Source organism: Amborella trichopoda, chromosome 4 (assembly GCF_054954075.1).
Source record: "Amborella trichopoda isolate Santa Cruz 75 chromosome 4, AtrichopodaSantaCruz75HAP2 v2.0, whole genome shotgun sequence".
In the NCBI taxonomy this organism is placed as follows: Eukaryota; Viridiplantae; Streptophyta; class Magnoliopsida; order Amborellales; family Amborellaceae; genus Amborella; species Amborella trichopoda.
This window is the reverse complement of record NC_142339.1, coordinates 36,485,766-36,500,534: the sequence shown is the minus strand read 5'-3', so window position 1 is coordinate 36,500,534 and position 14,769 is coordinate 36,485,766. Positions and strand designations below refer to the sequence as shown.

At 34.9% G+C, this 14,769-nt stretch overlaps 1 protein-coding gene across 9 annotated transcripts in view; it reads left to right on the top strand.

Annotated features, from left to right (window-relative positions):
• Positions 1-14,769, top strand: part of LOC18423869 (mediator of RNA polymerase II transcription subunit) — a 105,209-nt gene that overhangs the window by 54,842 nt on the left and 35,598 nt on the right. For all 9 annotated transcript variants that reach the window (XR_016053526.1, XR_016053527.1, XR_016053528.1 and 6 more), the window contains one exon: positions 3,106-3,189. Coding sequence is in view for 6 of the 9 variants with exons in the window: in XM_020676142.2 (XP_020531801.1) it covers positions 3,106-3,189 (84 nt within the window). In the remaining 3 variants the exon portion in view is untranslated. The remainder of the gene's footprint in view (positions 1-3,105; positions 3,190-14,769) is intronic.

Genomic DNA, 14,769 nt, shown 5'->3' with positions numbered 1-14,769 from the left:
GATCATCATCATCTTCATCATCATCATGGCCTTTTCCCAACTATTTGGGGTCAGCTAACTGAATCTTGGTCTGCCATTCTGCTCTATCAAGGGCAATACCCTCAGTGAGGCCATAAATCCCCTTATCTTTTCTCACTACTTCCAACTACTTTTATTCTTTAGATATTTAGTGATATTAATAAGCCGATAAATTTTTTAAAATCCTTGTTTTTGGAAGGTATGCATGTATTGGGATTGAGGTAAATTGTGGCCTCCAGGCCAGGGTAGACATAGGTCTTTGAACCCATTATTTGCCAACTTATGATATAGGATTTTATCTTCAATATTTGATGCATTTGAATTGAGAAACAAGTCCACATGTTAATAAACAAGTTCAATTCAGAAGCTAGAGAGGGTGTTTCTCCATTTGACCAGTTTTAGGTTTTCTGTTTCAAGCTCCATCTCCAATTGGAGAAGGGGTGATTTAGTTTTTCATATTTGACTAGATAAATAGCCACAATGCACGAGCCGAGTGATCCAGGCCAACCCATTCCTTGAATTCTTGGAAGACCTAAAGTTGTCTTTTTCCTGGATGATTTGGTGGCTGCCAAGCATTTAAGTGTTGCCCACATCCATCCATCCTCACATAGGTGGCACAAACTCCTAGTGATTTTGAGCAGTGCCATATGCAAGGTAGAACCTCATCATGGAGCCATAACTTCAAGTCATCATTAACAATTGGAGGCTTTATTTTACATCATTATATGAAGAGAACAGGTCAAGCCAGCTCTTGTCTTGGGATAGTTATGAATGTTTTGTAACTGATTATGACATTATGAGTGAGTCAGCTGTGTGTGACGTGATGTATTTGTGTTAATCTTAAATTTCTAGAGCTTTTTTAGATATCAATCAATTATATCGAATCATGCTTCTTTGTCTAAAATAAGTATATTCTATACAGAATTATGCTGTTAGTTGTTGGTAGGCTCCATTATATGTCTCTCGGTATATTGTGTTAGTTTTTGCTTGGATGAGCTCAATTTCACACCAGTTTAACACCAAACATTTTGGACCTCTTTTAGAGTACCAATCCTTCCAAAAAGATCGTCCTTGTTAAACTTCTCTATCAATTTTACAGACAAATATATGATGTGATTTTGTTATCAATGTTAGATGTAGATACTGTTCTCTCAGTAACACAATACTTAAAAATTATACAAGAGACTTCTCTGCACCTTGGTTACATACACTTTCTCATAAAAGCACAGCCATATCTCACTGGGACAATCACTCTACCCACTGATTTACAGCAACTAATGAGGATTAAAAATACCTTAAAACATCCCCAACATGATTTCCATTCATTTGGACACAATGTGATTGCTTACATATAACACAACTTGCATATATGCAAATTCTGCGGCATAAAATTCTTGTACAGCTTGCATCAAACCCTTACTGATACAATTATGAATCAATGATCAATGCAATCTCATTACTTGCAAAGACATTTACAAATGTATGCATTAGCGGCATAAACCATTGGAAGCCAAAATTATGATCAAAATTTCCTGGAATTACCTTCATGGGACTTAATATACTCCATACCGGATTTACTCTCTTGATAGCATTAGTGATCTAGGCCCTATGACCCCTTTTAGAAGGGAGGAGAGAGAAACGAATTTTAATAATGAGAGAGATTTGGTGCATGGAGGAGAGAGAAATATTTCCTTTTTGAGAGAAGGGCTTAATGATATTTAAATAGAAAGAATTCCTTCTCCTATTTAAATTAGAATTCCTTCTTTAGGTATTACCTATCCAATGACACAATTTGACCAATAGTTACTTAGGAAATCTGTGGGGTGGGAGAGAACAAATTTGAGCCATACCACAAATCAACCATCATGATTTTGGGAGGATTATTAGGAACCTTATCCCTTTATAATTTGACCCAAGGCCAACTTTTATTTAAATTAGAATCATAATCATTCAAAAACTTTCTAATATCTTTCCAAAATCTGTAGAAAGTCAAAATAATTAGAGTTTTGATCAAACCAAACTCCAAATTAAAACAATCTTTTAAAATTAACTTTTAAGCACTAAGATAGAGAGATTATCTTGTTGTAGTTGAGGGTTTAGAGGCATGTTACAGCAAGTTGAAGAAGCTCCATGGGTGGCGTGATGCTCCTAGGTAGTAGCTTTGGACCATGGAAGCACACGGGAGAGATGGGTAGTGGAACATGGACATGGTGTGGTTCACGCATGACGTGCCACTTTCTCTCACTAGAAACATGACAATAGTGTTGAATGGAATGAGTTGAAGTGAGAGGACTGATCTTTAATTATAGGCGTTGGGAGAGATAATGTTGAAGTTTCTTTTGAGGATCTATATGAGGCTTGATCTAAGTCAACCATTCCCTTGCTAGCTATTATATATCAAGGTTGGAATTTTACACTATTATCTTTTTGCCGAAAATCAAACCCAATTTTCCTTCCAATTGGACTCGATTTTCTGACCAATATACATAGACATTATAATGGTTAAATAACCTTGATCAAATTCAAGATTTTACAAATTGTCACGGGTGCTTATTTGAAAATTAGGTGATGCGAGAGATTTAAATTTGGGAGGGGCGTGCCTCTTAATTTGTAAATTTCTCTTAAGTTTGAAATTGAATTTAGGACACACACTACCTCTCTCTTAGCGCTTGGTTTTTCAAAGAATCAAGGACAGTGTGACAAGTGTCCGTAAAGTGTTCGTAATCTGGAAGACCAACCATATGTTTGCTATCATTTAAGATGCTTTATTCTTTATCTTTTTGTTATTTTCACTTGATAGCACTTGCTTCATTTATCTTTGGTGAAACTTTTGGTGGATTTTCTGCTAATTGGTGAAAATTGCAATTAGGCACTCAACCATATTCCTTTACTTGCATGCTTTCATCATTGGTCAATTTTTTAAGTTCCTACCGATTTTTTTCTTTATGTAAAATCTTTTTCAAATCCAAAATCTACCACTTTTTTTGCATGTTTTTATGCTGTCTGCACTGTTGTTTTCTACAACTTATTCTATATTGTTGAGCAGTATACTGTTTTTTTACTTGTTCTTGTCAATTCGTGTGGCAGGTGATACCAAGCATTGCAGTGGTGGAGACATATGCTAGATTGCTGCTGACTCTTCCTCACTCGTTATTTCGACTTCACTTCAATGTAATGTGCAGTATGCTTTTCGGTGTCTACTACCCTTTTTATAGTTCTATAATTTGTTTCAAATACTTACTTTTGAAATTAATAGAAAGTCCTAACTCATGCATCATTTCTTGATCTTTTTGTCCTTGCGATACTTTTTTTCCTCTCGTGGATTTCAATACATTATATCCAAGTGATCAGTATTATCACACGTGGCTTGAATGTTAGATATATTCTTAATCAAGAAGTACTTTGTCTCTTTTTCATTGAATGAAACCTTCTTTTGGATAAAACAGCTGAACTATTGAATGTGTTTTTTTTTTCTCTCATATTTACCTTGTAACCAAGCCGCTCACGCCGGTCCTAAGCCCGGATAAAGGAGGGTGGTTGTGGTAGGTAGGGCAGCCAATTTAAAACATTGCCACATCTTTTCATGAATCCTGAACTTATGATACAAACTTTATGTAGCCGATCCCAAATAGTTGGGATAAGGCTTAGATGATGATGATGATTTTCCTTGTGTCCAAGTTTTCTTTCGGTTGGGCATAAAAGAGCCACCGTTTAGTGTGGTGTCCAATATAAAGGAAAAAGGTGTTGGGATTTCTTTTCATGTCCAGCGTAAAATAGGGATGAAAGTGGCATTTGGAATGACTGCTAGATAGCATAAGTTTTAAATGTCTACTCAATAGTATAAGGTCGTGGTAAACCATACCTGATTGACTGCCGTAAGATTTTTAGGGCTATTGCATTATAGTTTATAAAATAGCCCTTCCCTAAATGCAGCCGTAGTTATATCAAGAAACAATGTTTCAAAAAGCGCTAGGTGGCACCTAGGCGGTCGGGGAGGTCCAGGCCGCCCAGCTCCTAGACGGGCACCTAGAACCTGGACTGTCTAGTAAAATTTATTTATTTATTTTTATTTTTTATTTTTTATTTTTTGAGTTTTCTCCGTCTAAAATAGCTTGTAATGAGTTTTAGGTTTCAAATGAACCTAAAACCCACAATTTTGCCCCTTTAGGAGTAAAAAAATGACCAAAAATACCCTCAAGGATCAACATTTTCGCCCCCTTGGGTGGGGTGCAGGCTCTGGGCGGCCGCCCGAGCGGCTGCTTAGGCAAGCGCCTAGGCAGGTGCCCAGGGATATCTGCCTAGTTTGGCCGCCTAGACCGCCTAAACACTGGGCGGTCCGCTTTTTAAAACTCTGTCAAGAAATTCTCTATGGAGAATTAAGAAGATTTCAAATTGTTCTATCAAAATTTCATAGTCGAATGTTATTAGGATCGGACCAGTCATTGAACCGGTGACAACTTTGGTCCATTCAAAACCTGTTTGACTGCTGGTTGAACCAGTTGGAGAAGATTTTAAAATTATAAAGCAAAAAAGAAAAAAGAAAAAAAAAAGGAATAGTAGTTTGAAACCTCAACAACGCTTTCTTAGCCTACAAACCATCGTTGGGCTTCTCCCTGACCTCAACAAGTGATGACCCTTTGAAAACCCTCAGTGGTAGTGTCATATTCCCAAATGTAAAGGTTTTAGACATGACCAAGACTATAGACTGCTCGACATTAGGTCAGTCAACCAATACACGCACTCTCACTGAAGTGTAGAATCCACTATGATTCTTATTTAGATGCTCTCACGGCCTTCAAAGGCCACAAACCCCAACAAAATCATGGTTGTGGCAATTAGATGAGCAATTAATTAAAAAAGTGCTTTCTTAGTTCTGTTTTATTTTTTGTTGATGTTTAATTTTCTATGTAACCTTTTCTATTTCTTTTTAGGTTTACTTTTACAATTCCTATTTTTGATGTGCATAATTAGCATGTAATAATCCTTTTATCTAAATATTTTTTCAATTTTCTTTTTTTAACCCCATTTCTTCTCCATAATATATTATTTTTTTAGAACAAGATTTGATTTAGCATAAAAGAAATGTTTTAGGGAGATATAGAGGCCATTGTTATGGCAACTTTACCATTGGATATATATCACAAATCAAAGAGATTTTTAAGCATATAGATTACACAAATGAGAGTTTAGAGAGAGAAAAAAGATTAGGTCAATTATGAGATTTTCTTCCTTGGTTAGAGTATGTAAGTTTAGGACTTTCAAAAAATAGCACTGGCAATTTATATCTTCAGAATCTGTTTCAGAGTCTGAACAGGAGAAAATCAATTCTTCATCATTTATCTCTCCGATGAGCATTTCTTCATCAGAGTCAGAAGATTCTTCAGAATCATCTCTTTTAATTAAGAGGATATCAAATAATTGCATTTTTATTTCAAGGTCTATTTCTAAAGAATTTATTTTCTTTTTCACACGACGTTTATTTTTAGTGTTCTACTTTTCCACAGTTATAGCAAACTGGTATTTTCCTTTTTCCTTTTTGTTTAAAGGAGTGATCTTGTAAGAATTTCTTAGGAAATGTACTTTTCTTTCATTTTGAATATCTAGACTTTATCTTTCTAGAATCTCTAGAGTCTCGAAATTTCTGTTTGTGAGAGGGCTTGGAAGTAGGTATTGTATTAAAGCCGAATTGCTCACAAAAATCTCCCAATTCCTTTTTCCCTATCGTTCTTTGTTTTTCCAATTGTCTTTTCAATTTTAAGTATTTGCATAAAGCAAGACCTTCGGCACATATTTCTGCTGATAATTCTCCAAGAGTGTACAAAGAATAAGGAATAATTCTTCCATGCTTATTTTTCAATCTTATTTTAACCTTTTCTCCAAACAAATGAGGAAGTCCAGCAATGAATTTTTCTTTTCAATGGTCAACTTTACTATCTTCTCTGGATAGCAGTCTGGAATAAAATACATCTTTATACCATTTGAAATGTGAGAGTTGGAATGAAGATATAAATTGTCAATGCAAGTTTTTGAAAGACCTAAACTTAAATACTCTGACCAATGAAGAAAATCTCATAATTGACCTAATTGATAAAATAAGTGACCCTGAGGCTAAAAGAGAAGCCTTAATTCATTATATCAACATGGCCAAAGAACCTTCAAGTTCTCTTGCTCCTAAACCAACCCTAGTTCCTACTAATGAAGATTACAGCTTTAGTGATATTTTGAGAAGAGTTCAAAATAAAACTCAACACCAAAAAGAACCTACAATTCATGATCTAAAAAATGAAATAAATGAGGTCTAGAATGAACTAATCACTCTAAAAACTAGAGTACAAATTCTTGAAATAGCAGCCGCTAAAAATGAAAGTGGGAATGAAGAAGTAAATCCTGAAGAAGAATATAATAATCTAATACATGATTATAATCACAATCTGTTACCACCCGAAATGGAAGATACACTCCCAAGTGTAATAGACGATCCACAAACTTCCAATAACTGTAATATGTTAAGAAAAATACAAGATTATAAATATGTAAACTTCCTTGATAAAGTGATAACCCAAAGATGGTTTACCATCATCAAAATAGTGGTACAAAGATTGATCTGAAATTTGGTGCGTGTGTACATAAAAAATTGGTGAATCTTCGAAAAATATAAAAAAAATATTTTACATGAAAAAATTAACTAAAATACCCCTGTAAAGTTTTGGGGGTATTTTGGTCATTTTTTTTTGCGGATTATTTTTTTTCATATTTTTATTAGGTGTGCCTTGATGAGAAGAATATACACCTAAATTTCAAGTCATTTAGATTTATAGAAAAAAAATTAAAATTCAAACACGAAAAGAGGTCGTGACTGTCAGATCAGCCCAGATTCAATCTGGGCCATTGGCGTTTACTGTAACAGTCAGCTAGTGGTCGTACATAATCCACACCCATATATATATATATGGAAGAACCCAAAAAACGCCTCAAGGCAAAATGCTACAATTTTTTTCCTCCGCCACAAAATTGCTATGTTCGTGGAACGGAGCTGCAACGGACGGTACAGTCCGTTGTAGTTCCGCGTGAAGTTTTGGACTGCCACGGACTAGGTCCATTGTGGTTCAAAAATGCACACTGTCCGATTTTTTCGGATGGCAATTGGCCTATGGGCGAAATCGCTGTAGCATTTCGCTCATAGGCGTTGCGTAGATGCTTCCATATATATATATATATATATATTTAATATTTGGTTTTTTGATACTTCATCCATATGAAAATCCCACAAACCTCTTAGCCATCCTGTTCCACATATTATGGCTTTGACTATCTCATGATCTTGATTTCTGCTCGTCTTACTGGCAGTGGCGTACATAGTCATGTGTTTCATAAGATCTAAGATTTAACTCTCAGCCATGCCATCTTGTGTCAAAAATTCGCACCGACAGCCATTTCAAAGATGCTTTTCTGCTACAGTGAAAAGCAGATTCTGTCAGTGGTGGCTACAGTGAAAAGTAGATTCTATCGGTGGTGACTACAGTAAATTTTGTCGTTTTCTGGGACACGTCTTGGATAGGGGTGGAGTCGTTTTTGTCCCTTATGTGAATTTTCTTTATTTTGAAGAAAATTCAATACCTGCACGATCATCACCGTTCATTGGACTGTAGTCTTCTTGTTCGTCACTCTGAGTAGAGGTGGACATTTTTTCCACACTATCTTCTAATGCACTCCAGAGCTTCCTTTTAAGCTCTTGTTTGGATAGTTTGGGGTTTTGCTGCTGTAATATTGCAACATATTCTGATATTTCGATTTTGTCCGGATTTAGGGATTCATTTTTTATAACTGTCCCACCATTTGATATGGATTTGTCTTCTTAATTCGAGAATATAATCCCACATGTCTATATCATCTTCTAAGACTTGATAATCCCATTTTAAAATCCACGGGACCTGATATAAGGTCATAAAATAGATATGATAGTCTTTTAAGACTTTGACTATTATAATCAGAGAATTTTCTCTGTGAAATTTGTAGATCTGTTGGGAGAATTTGGCTTGATGATCCCCATATAGAGAACCAATTTTTAAATCAATTTGGGAACTCATTTGGCTCAGTTATTTTAAACTGAATATACCGGCTATGTGAATTTTTTTGTATTCTGGTATGAAAAGACTTCATCCCAAGCCTTTATATATTCAAAGTAGTGATAGGATTTAATTTTAAATCCTTTCGTATTGATGATCCTTGGTTTTAAAGGATTTAGTCCTCATTCTCTGTAAGAAATAACTTTTTTTATTTGGAATTTGGAGTATGCTATTTCTGTATCATTATTTCGGTAATGGTGAACTATAAATACCGAACCTGTTTCCATAAAGATATTTTCATACCATTCTCTGCATCTGTCACCCATATTAGGATGCATGTGTTGCCTGAGATATAAGGTAGCTATTTCAGTCGGATTTTTGACTGATGATCATTTTCTATAATCAGCAAAGGGATATATATTGTTTCCAAATATGTGGTTTTAGTACTTATTGGCGTTTGAAGGGGAGATATATCAATATCTTGTATTTGCCTTCTTATTAAAGTGTTTGATGTTGATGGTGATGCCAGGGATTTCCTTGGGCTAGGGATTATTTCCATCGATCGCTTTTGTTGACTCCTTCTGCCCTCCCTGCAAAAATTCTCATGTCAAAAAGTCAAGCAAATAATTAGTGTTTCCATTAATATGTTCTATAGTAAATTCGAAAGCAGAGAGAATACCTTGCCACCTCGCGAAAATTTGCTTTGAAACGAGATTTTTTACATCTTTTTGAGGAATATCTTTGGCCGCTTTACAGTCAGTCCGTATAAGGAATGATTGTTGGGCAGATCACTTTGAAATTTTGTTACAGAATGGACGATAATAAGTATTTCCTTTTTTACTGTTGAATAATTTTGTTGGGCCGAGTTCCAGGTTTTAGAAGTAAACCGGACCAATTGTTCTTGATTATTGATTTTTTCTTTTAATATCGCACCAAGTCCATGTTCTGAGGCATCTGTTACAACTATTTTAAACGCTGTAGGACTTGATAGGGCTAAACATGGTAATTCCTTAGCTTTCATTTAAATTTTTCTGACTGCCTTAGTATGTTCCTCGGTCCAATCAGGAGGATACTTTTTCAACCTATGGAATAAATGTTTTGCATCTAAAGCCAAATCTTTATAGAAGTCAGAAATATAGTTTAAACATCCAAGGAATCTTTGTAGCTCAGTTTTTCCCCTAATCACATATGGGACTTTAGTTGGAAATTCTATTGCTCTATCAATGGGAATGATTCTTCCCTGGAAAATATTACCTCCTAGAAATCTAATTTTTGTTTGACAGATTTATCTTTTTTACTGAAACTACCAAGCCAGCATTTTTTATTGCTTTTATGAATGTAGCCAAATGTTTCCAATGGTGATCAATTGATTATGAGAAAACAAGTACATCATCAATATAAACAATCATAAATTTAGTGTATGGATTAAAAATTTCATTCATGATATTTTGAAATTCTGATGGTGCATTTTTTAATCCAAAAGGCATAACATTCCATTCAAATTGTCCAAATGGGGCATTAAAAGCAGTTTTATACTTATTCTTTTCGGCAATCTGGATTTGCCAGTAGCCTGATTTAAGATCAAATTTTGAGAATATACAGGTGTTAGCCAGTCTATCCTGGAGATCTCTTTTATTTGGGATTGGATATCTGATCAATCTCAGAACTTTGTTGAGTGGTTTATAATTTATAACCAATCTAGGAGCTCTTCTCTCTATCTCGGAGGCTCTTTCTACATAAAAGGCTGAGCAACTCCAGGGTAATGAGCTTTTTCTGATGAGTCTTTTCTCTAGTAACTCTTTTATTTCTTCTTTACAGATTTGAAGTAGCCTATTGTTCATTTGAATAGGCTTTGCTTTAGTAGGAATTTTTTCTTCTCGAAAATCTGGTTCATAAGGAAGTTCAACAATATGTTGCTTTCTATCCCAAAAAGCATTGGGGATATCAGCACATATATTTCTTTCCATATCTATTTTTAGAGATTTAATTTTATTTTGAATCTCGGGAAGTAGTAATTTTTCTTCCATATTTTTGTATTTTATTTTTTCTTTCAGATGGTAAAGAAATTTTTCTTGAGAGGAAATCTTATTTTTAATATTATTAATTCCATGAATTCTAGGTTTATCAATAAAGGTGAATTTAACCTTATGTCTTTCAATACTAGCCTCTATCCCTGTGTCATCAATTTTAATTGGATAGAGCATGTTTAAGAAGGGAGTCCTAGAATAATAGGTTGACTTAAAAATTTTACCAGTTATGAAGGGGAACTTGAAATAAGCACCATTATTGCATACTGCAGCATCTGATAATTTATAATTAATAAGCATCTTGCTGCCGTCAGCAATGTTAAGAACTTGGTTAGTCTTGCTGAAGTATTTTGTTGGAACTAACCCTTCATTAATGCAATTTAAGTCAGCTCTTGAATCTATCAGGGTAGTAGTTTGAAAACTGTATTCCTTTTGAACTACAATTTTGATATTAGTAAACCATTTTTGGGTTATTATTTTGTCTACTAGGTTTATGGTATTTGCAATCCTGGACCTTTTCTATCACATTCATATTAGCTTTGGAGGTTTCAGTTTTTTCTTTAGGAAGGGTATCTTCAACCTCGGGTGGTAACGGGGTATCTTATTCAGTTACTAGATTATCAAATTCAATTTCTATGTTTTCTTCTTCAGTTTCTTCTTTGAGAGGTTTCTGGGTTAATTCTAAGAGTCAAACCCTTGTTTCTAGAGCTATCAACTCGTTTCTTACCTCATTGATTTCATGTTTTAATTTAGATATCGAAGGTTCTCTTTCAACTTGAGTTTTATTCTGTACTCTTTTAAGAATGTCATAGACGCTATATTATTCTTTTGTTGGAACAAGAGAAGACTTTGTTTTTCCTGATGGGGCCTTAGACATGTTGATGTATTGAACTAAGGCTTCTCTTTTAGCCTCTGGATCAGATATTTTGTCAATAAGGTCTATAATCAGATCTTCCTCTTTCGTAAGGGTGTTGAGACTTAACCCATTCATATCCATTATTGCCTTGTAAAAATCAGATTGGCAATTCTCTTCATTTAGAGTATCTTCATCATTAGAGTCTGAATCAGAACTGCTGATAATGATATCTGCATCATTAATTTCTCCAACTAACATTTCATTTCTGAATTAGAAGTTTCATCTTTTATTTGGAGTATTTCAAATAATTGGGTTTTAATATTATCATCTATTTCTAGAGAGTTAATCTTTCTTTTAACTCTACATTTATTTTTGTAATGCCCTACTTTGCCACAATTATAACAACCGAGAATTCTTCTTTTTTCCCTATCTTTAAAGGATGGTTTGTTTTGTAAGAATTTTCTGGAAAATTTTTCCCTTTTCTTTGAAGATTGTTTAAATTTTTTCTTTCTGAATTTTTCATGCTTTTCTTTATAAAAGGGTTTTGAAGGGGGTAGGGTATTATAACCAAACTGTTCACAAAAATCTCCTAACTCCTTCCTCCCCATTATTCTCTGTTTTTCTAATTGTCTTCGAAGTTTTAGGTCTGTACATAAAGCTAGACCTTCAGCACATATTTCGGCTGATAATTCTCCTAGTGTATACAGAGAATAAGGAATAATTCCACTATACTTATTTTTAAGCCTTGTTTTTACCTTTTCTACAAAAAGGTGTGGTAGACCAGCTATAAATTTTTCTTTCCAATGGTCTGATTTACTATCTTGTCTTGATAATAATATTGATAAAAATACATCTTTATACCATTTATAATGAGAGAGTGTAGGACATCTCGGATTGATAACAGGTCTTCAGACCTTGCTGCTAATAAAGCAGTGCTTCCTACAAAATGGAGGGTAATTGTATATATTAGAGTATTGACGACATCTCCTTCTTGGATTATATTGTCTTGGCCATTTCACTTTTGACTATCCATTGTTTTGAGGCATTTAATATTTGGTTTTTTTATTCTTCATTCATATGGAAATCCCACCAACCTCTTAGCCATCCTGTAAGTCCACATATGATGGCTTTTGCTATCTCATGATCTTGATTTTCGCTTGCCTTACGGGCAGTGGCATACATAGTCATGTGTTTCATAAGATCTAGGATTTGACTCTCAGCCATGCCATCTATATTTCAGTTTACTATGGATTTTCTTGAATTAGGTCTTCTTCTATTTGAAGATCTACTGGGGTAGGGTATTATAATCAAACTGCTCACAAAAATCTCCTAACTCCTTTCTCCCCATTATTCTCTGTTTTTCTAAGCGGATACGGAGTTTTAAGCTAGAAAGAGCTCAAGTTAGTGTGTAGTGTGTGGAGTGCTCTCTCTCTCTCTCTTAGTCTGTATATCTGGTGGTTTATCATACCATCCAGCTTCTCGTTTGTGAGTCTGTAAAAGTGTGAGAATTTCATGTGTGATTGCTTTTGGAAAGAAGTGCCAAAGTACATTCCTGAATAGTTAAGGTTGTTTACCAGCTTCTGTATCTGTGAAATGTAAGTTTGTTGTTTTTTGTTTATTAAGCCTTGATCTATAGTTCTATTTTGATTATTGTTACTTTGATATTGTTTATGTATTATTGTTGTGTTTAATGTTTATGTATTGTTCTTGTGTTTATATGTTTATAGAGACAGTGTAGGACATCTCAGATTTGATAACAGGTCTTCAGACGTTGCTGCTAATAAAGCAGTGCTTCCTACAAAATGGAGGGTAATTGTATATATTAGAGTATTGACCACATCCCCTTCTTGGATTATATTGTCTTGGCCATTTTCACTTTTGACTATCCATTGTTTTGAGGCATTTAATATTTGGTTTTTTGATTCTTTATCCATATGGAAATCCGACCAACCTCTTAGTCATCCTGTAAATCCACATATTATGGCTTTGGCTATCTCATGATCTTGATTTCTGCTTGCCTTACAGGCGTGGCATATATATATATATATATATATATGATTCCATGCATTACTAGATATTTTACTAAAAGTTAGCCAAATCGTGTACCAAGGTCACAATTCCGGATTCGGAATCGCGATTCCGCTGTTCTCAAGATGAAACTCGAATCTACAAGATAAGAATCATGTTTTCGAATTTCATAGAACGCTCGAGATTATTATCTGAATCTCGTTTCTTGGAAGGTTGGAATCTAGATTCCATATCGCAGAATCTACGAACAATAGTTGCACAACAATTCGATGCAACATGTGTGAGACATTGATTCCAATTTTTTAAGAATCATGAAGCCCTGCTATTTGGAAGAGAGTTCCACATCATCAAAAGGCGTAGTTCTTAGGTCTACTAAACAATGTTCCGATCAACATGGAATCAAGTTCCAATAACACAAAATCAAGATTCAAATGCAAATGTTGAATGAAATATGTTCACAAATTTTATGTTGCGGGAAGAGCTCCAAGAACTGATTCTATGTTACGGAGGAGTTTCAGGAAAATTTTGTACAAGCCTAGATACCAATTATTTGGGTTTCAAGACTTTGACGTTGTGAGAGCCAAAAGCCATAATAAACTTTCGAGATGAATCTACGTACCATAGTCTTTACCAAGTTGCCCAACAGATTTGTGAATCTATAAATCATTAAGTGGGTGGCGGTCCCACATCAAGGTAAGACGTTTGGGTGGCGGTCCCACCCTCAATGTAAGCTGTTTATATAGGATGCTTGCAATAACCAAATGCTTATTATTGATCATTTCTCTACCACGTAAAGGATTATATGGGGCATGTAAGATGTTTATTAATGATCATCTATAGTATTAAGTAAAATGCTTATCATTCGTTGTCTCATTGTATATTTGGTGGGGCATGGACTTAAACCCCTAAAGAACAAGAAAAAGAAAAGGAAAAAACTGAAATGGGTTAATGGTGATCGAAATTCATGGCCCCTTGCGGTCTTTGGATTTCGAGGAAAATGTGACATCTTGGTTGTCAAGCTAATACCAAGCTATGGTATCATCTGTGGCATATATTTGGTTTTACATGGATAATATGGGTCAAGCTATGGTATCATCTATGTTTATCCCCAATCATCTATGTAAAACTTCAAATCATTTTTGTAAAATACTTCTCTCCTATACCAGAGGGGATGGGTGCACGATTCCTGAATTGTGGGAATCTCGATTCTCAACTGATGGGGACAATGATTCCAGTAATGTAGGAGTCACGATTCTGGAAGTCATTGTATTGTGTGGGATCATTTGTGATTCTTGAAACGTAAGAAAGTTGATTCCAACATGATGGGGATACCGATTCCTACAAATAAGAATCACAATTACTATTTTGTTGAATCGTGATTCCAATTATTGGGAATCACGCCTTCGATGGTTTCATTGTACGGACGACGATTCCGAGATTAGGAATCATCTGGCACGTGTGATTCTGATGAAATAAATTGGAATCATATGTGTTCCCAACAACTATAGTTTAAAACAATTTATTTGGTTGTATTTAGTTCGAGTCCAAAGCTGCCACCAAGGACCTGTAGCCACATTGATGTTGATTCATGACTTGTCATCATGAGGGCACAATTCAATATCTTAGTAAACATTGAGGCAACGTGCTGTACGAGATAAAACACCTATGTCTAGGGTTTCCTGGCCTTTTCCATTATGCTGTTCTTCTCATCATGTAGATGACAATCTGTTTAACATATACTGGGGGAAAACTAAGAGACGATGTGAACCTCAAC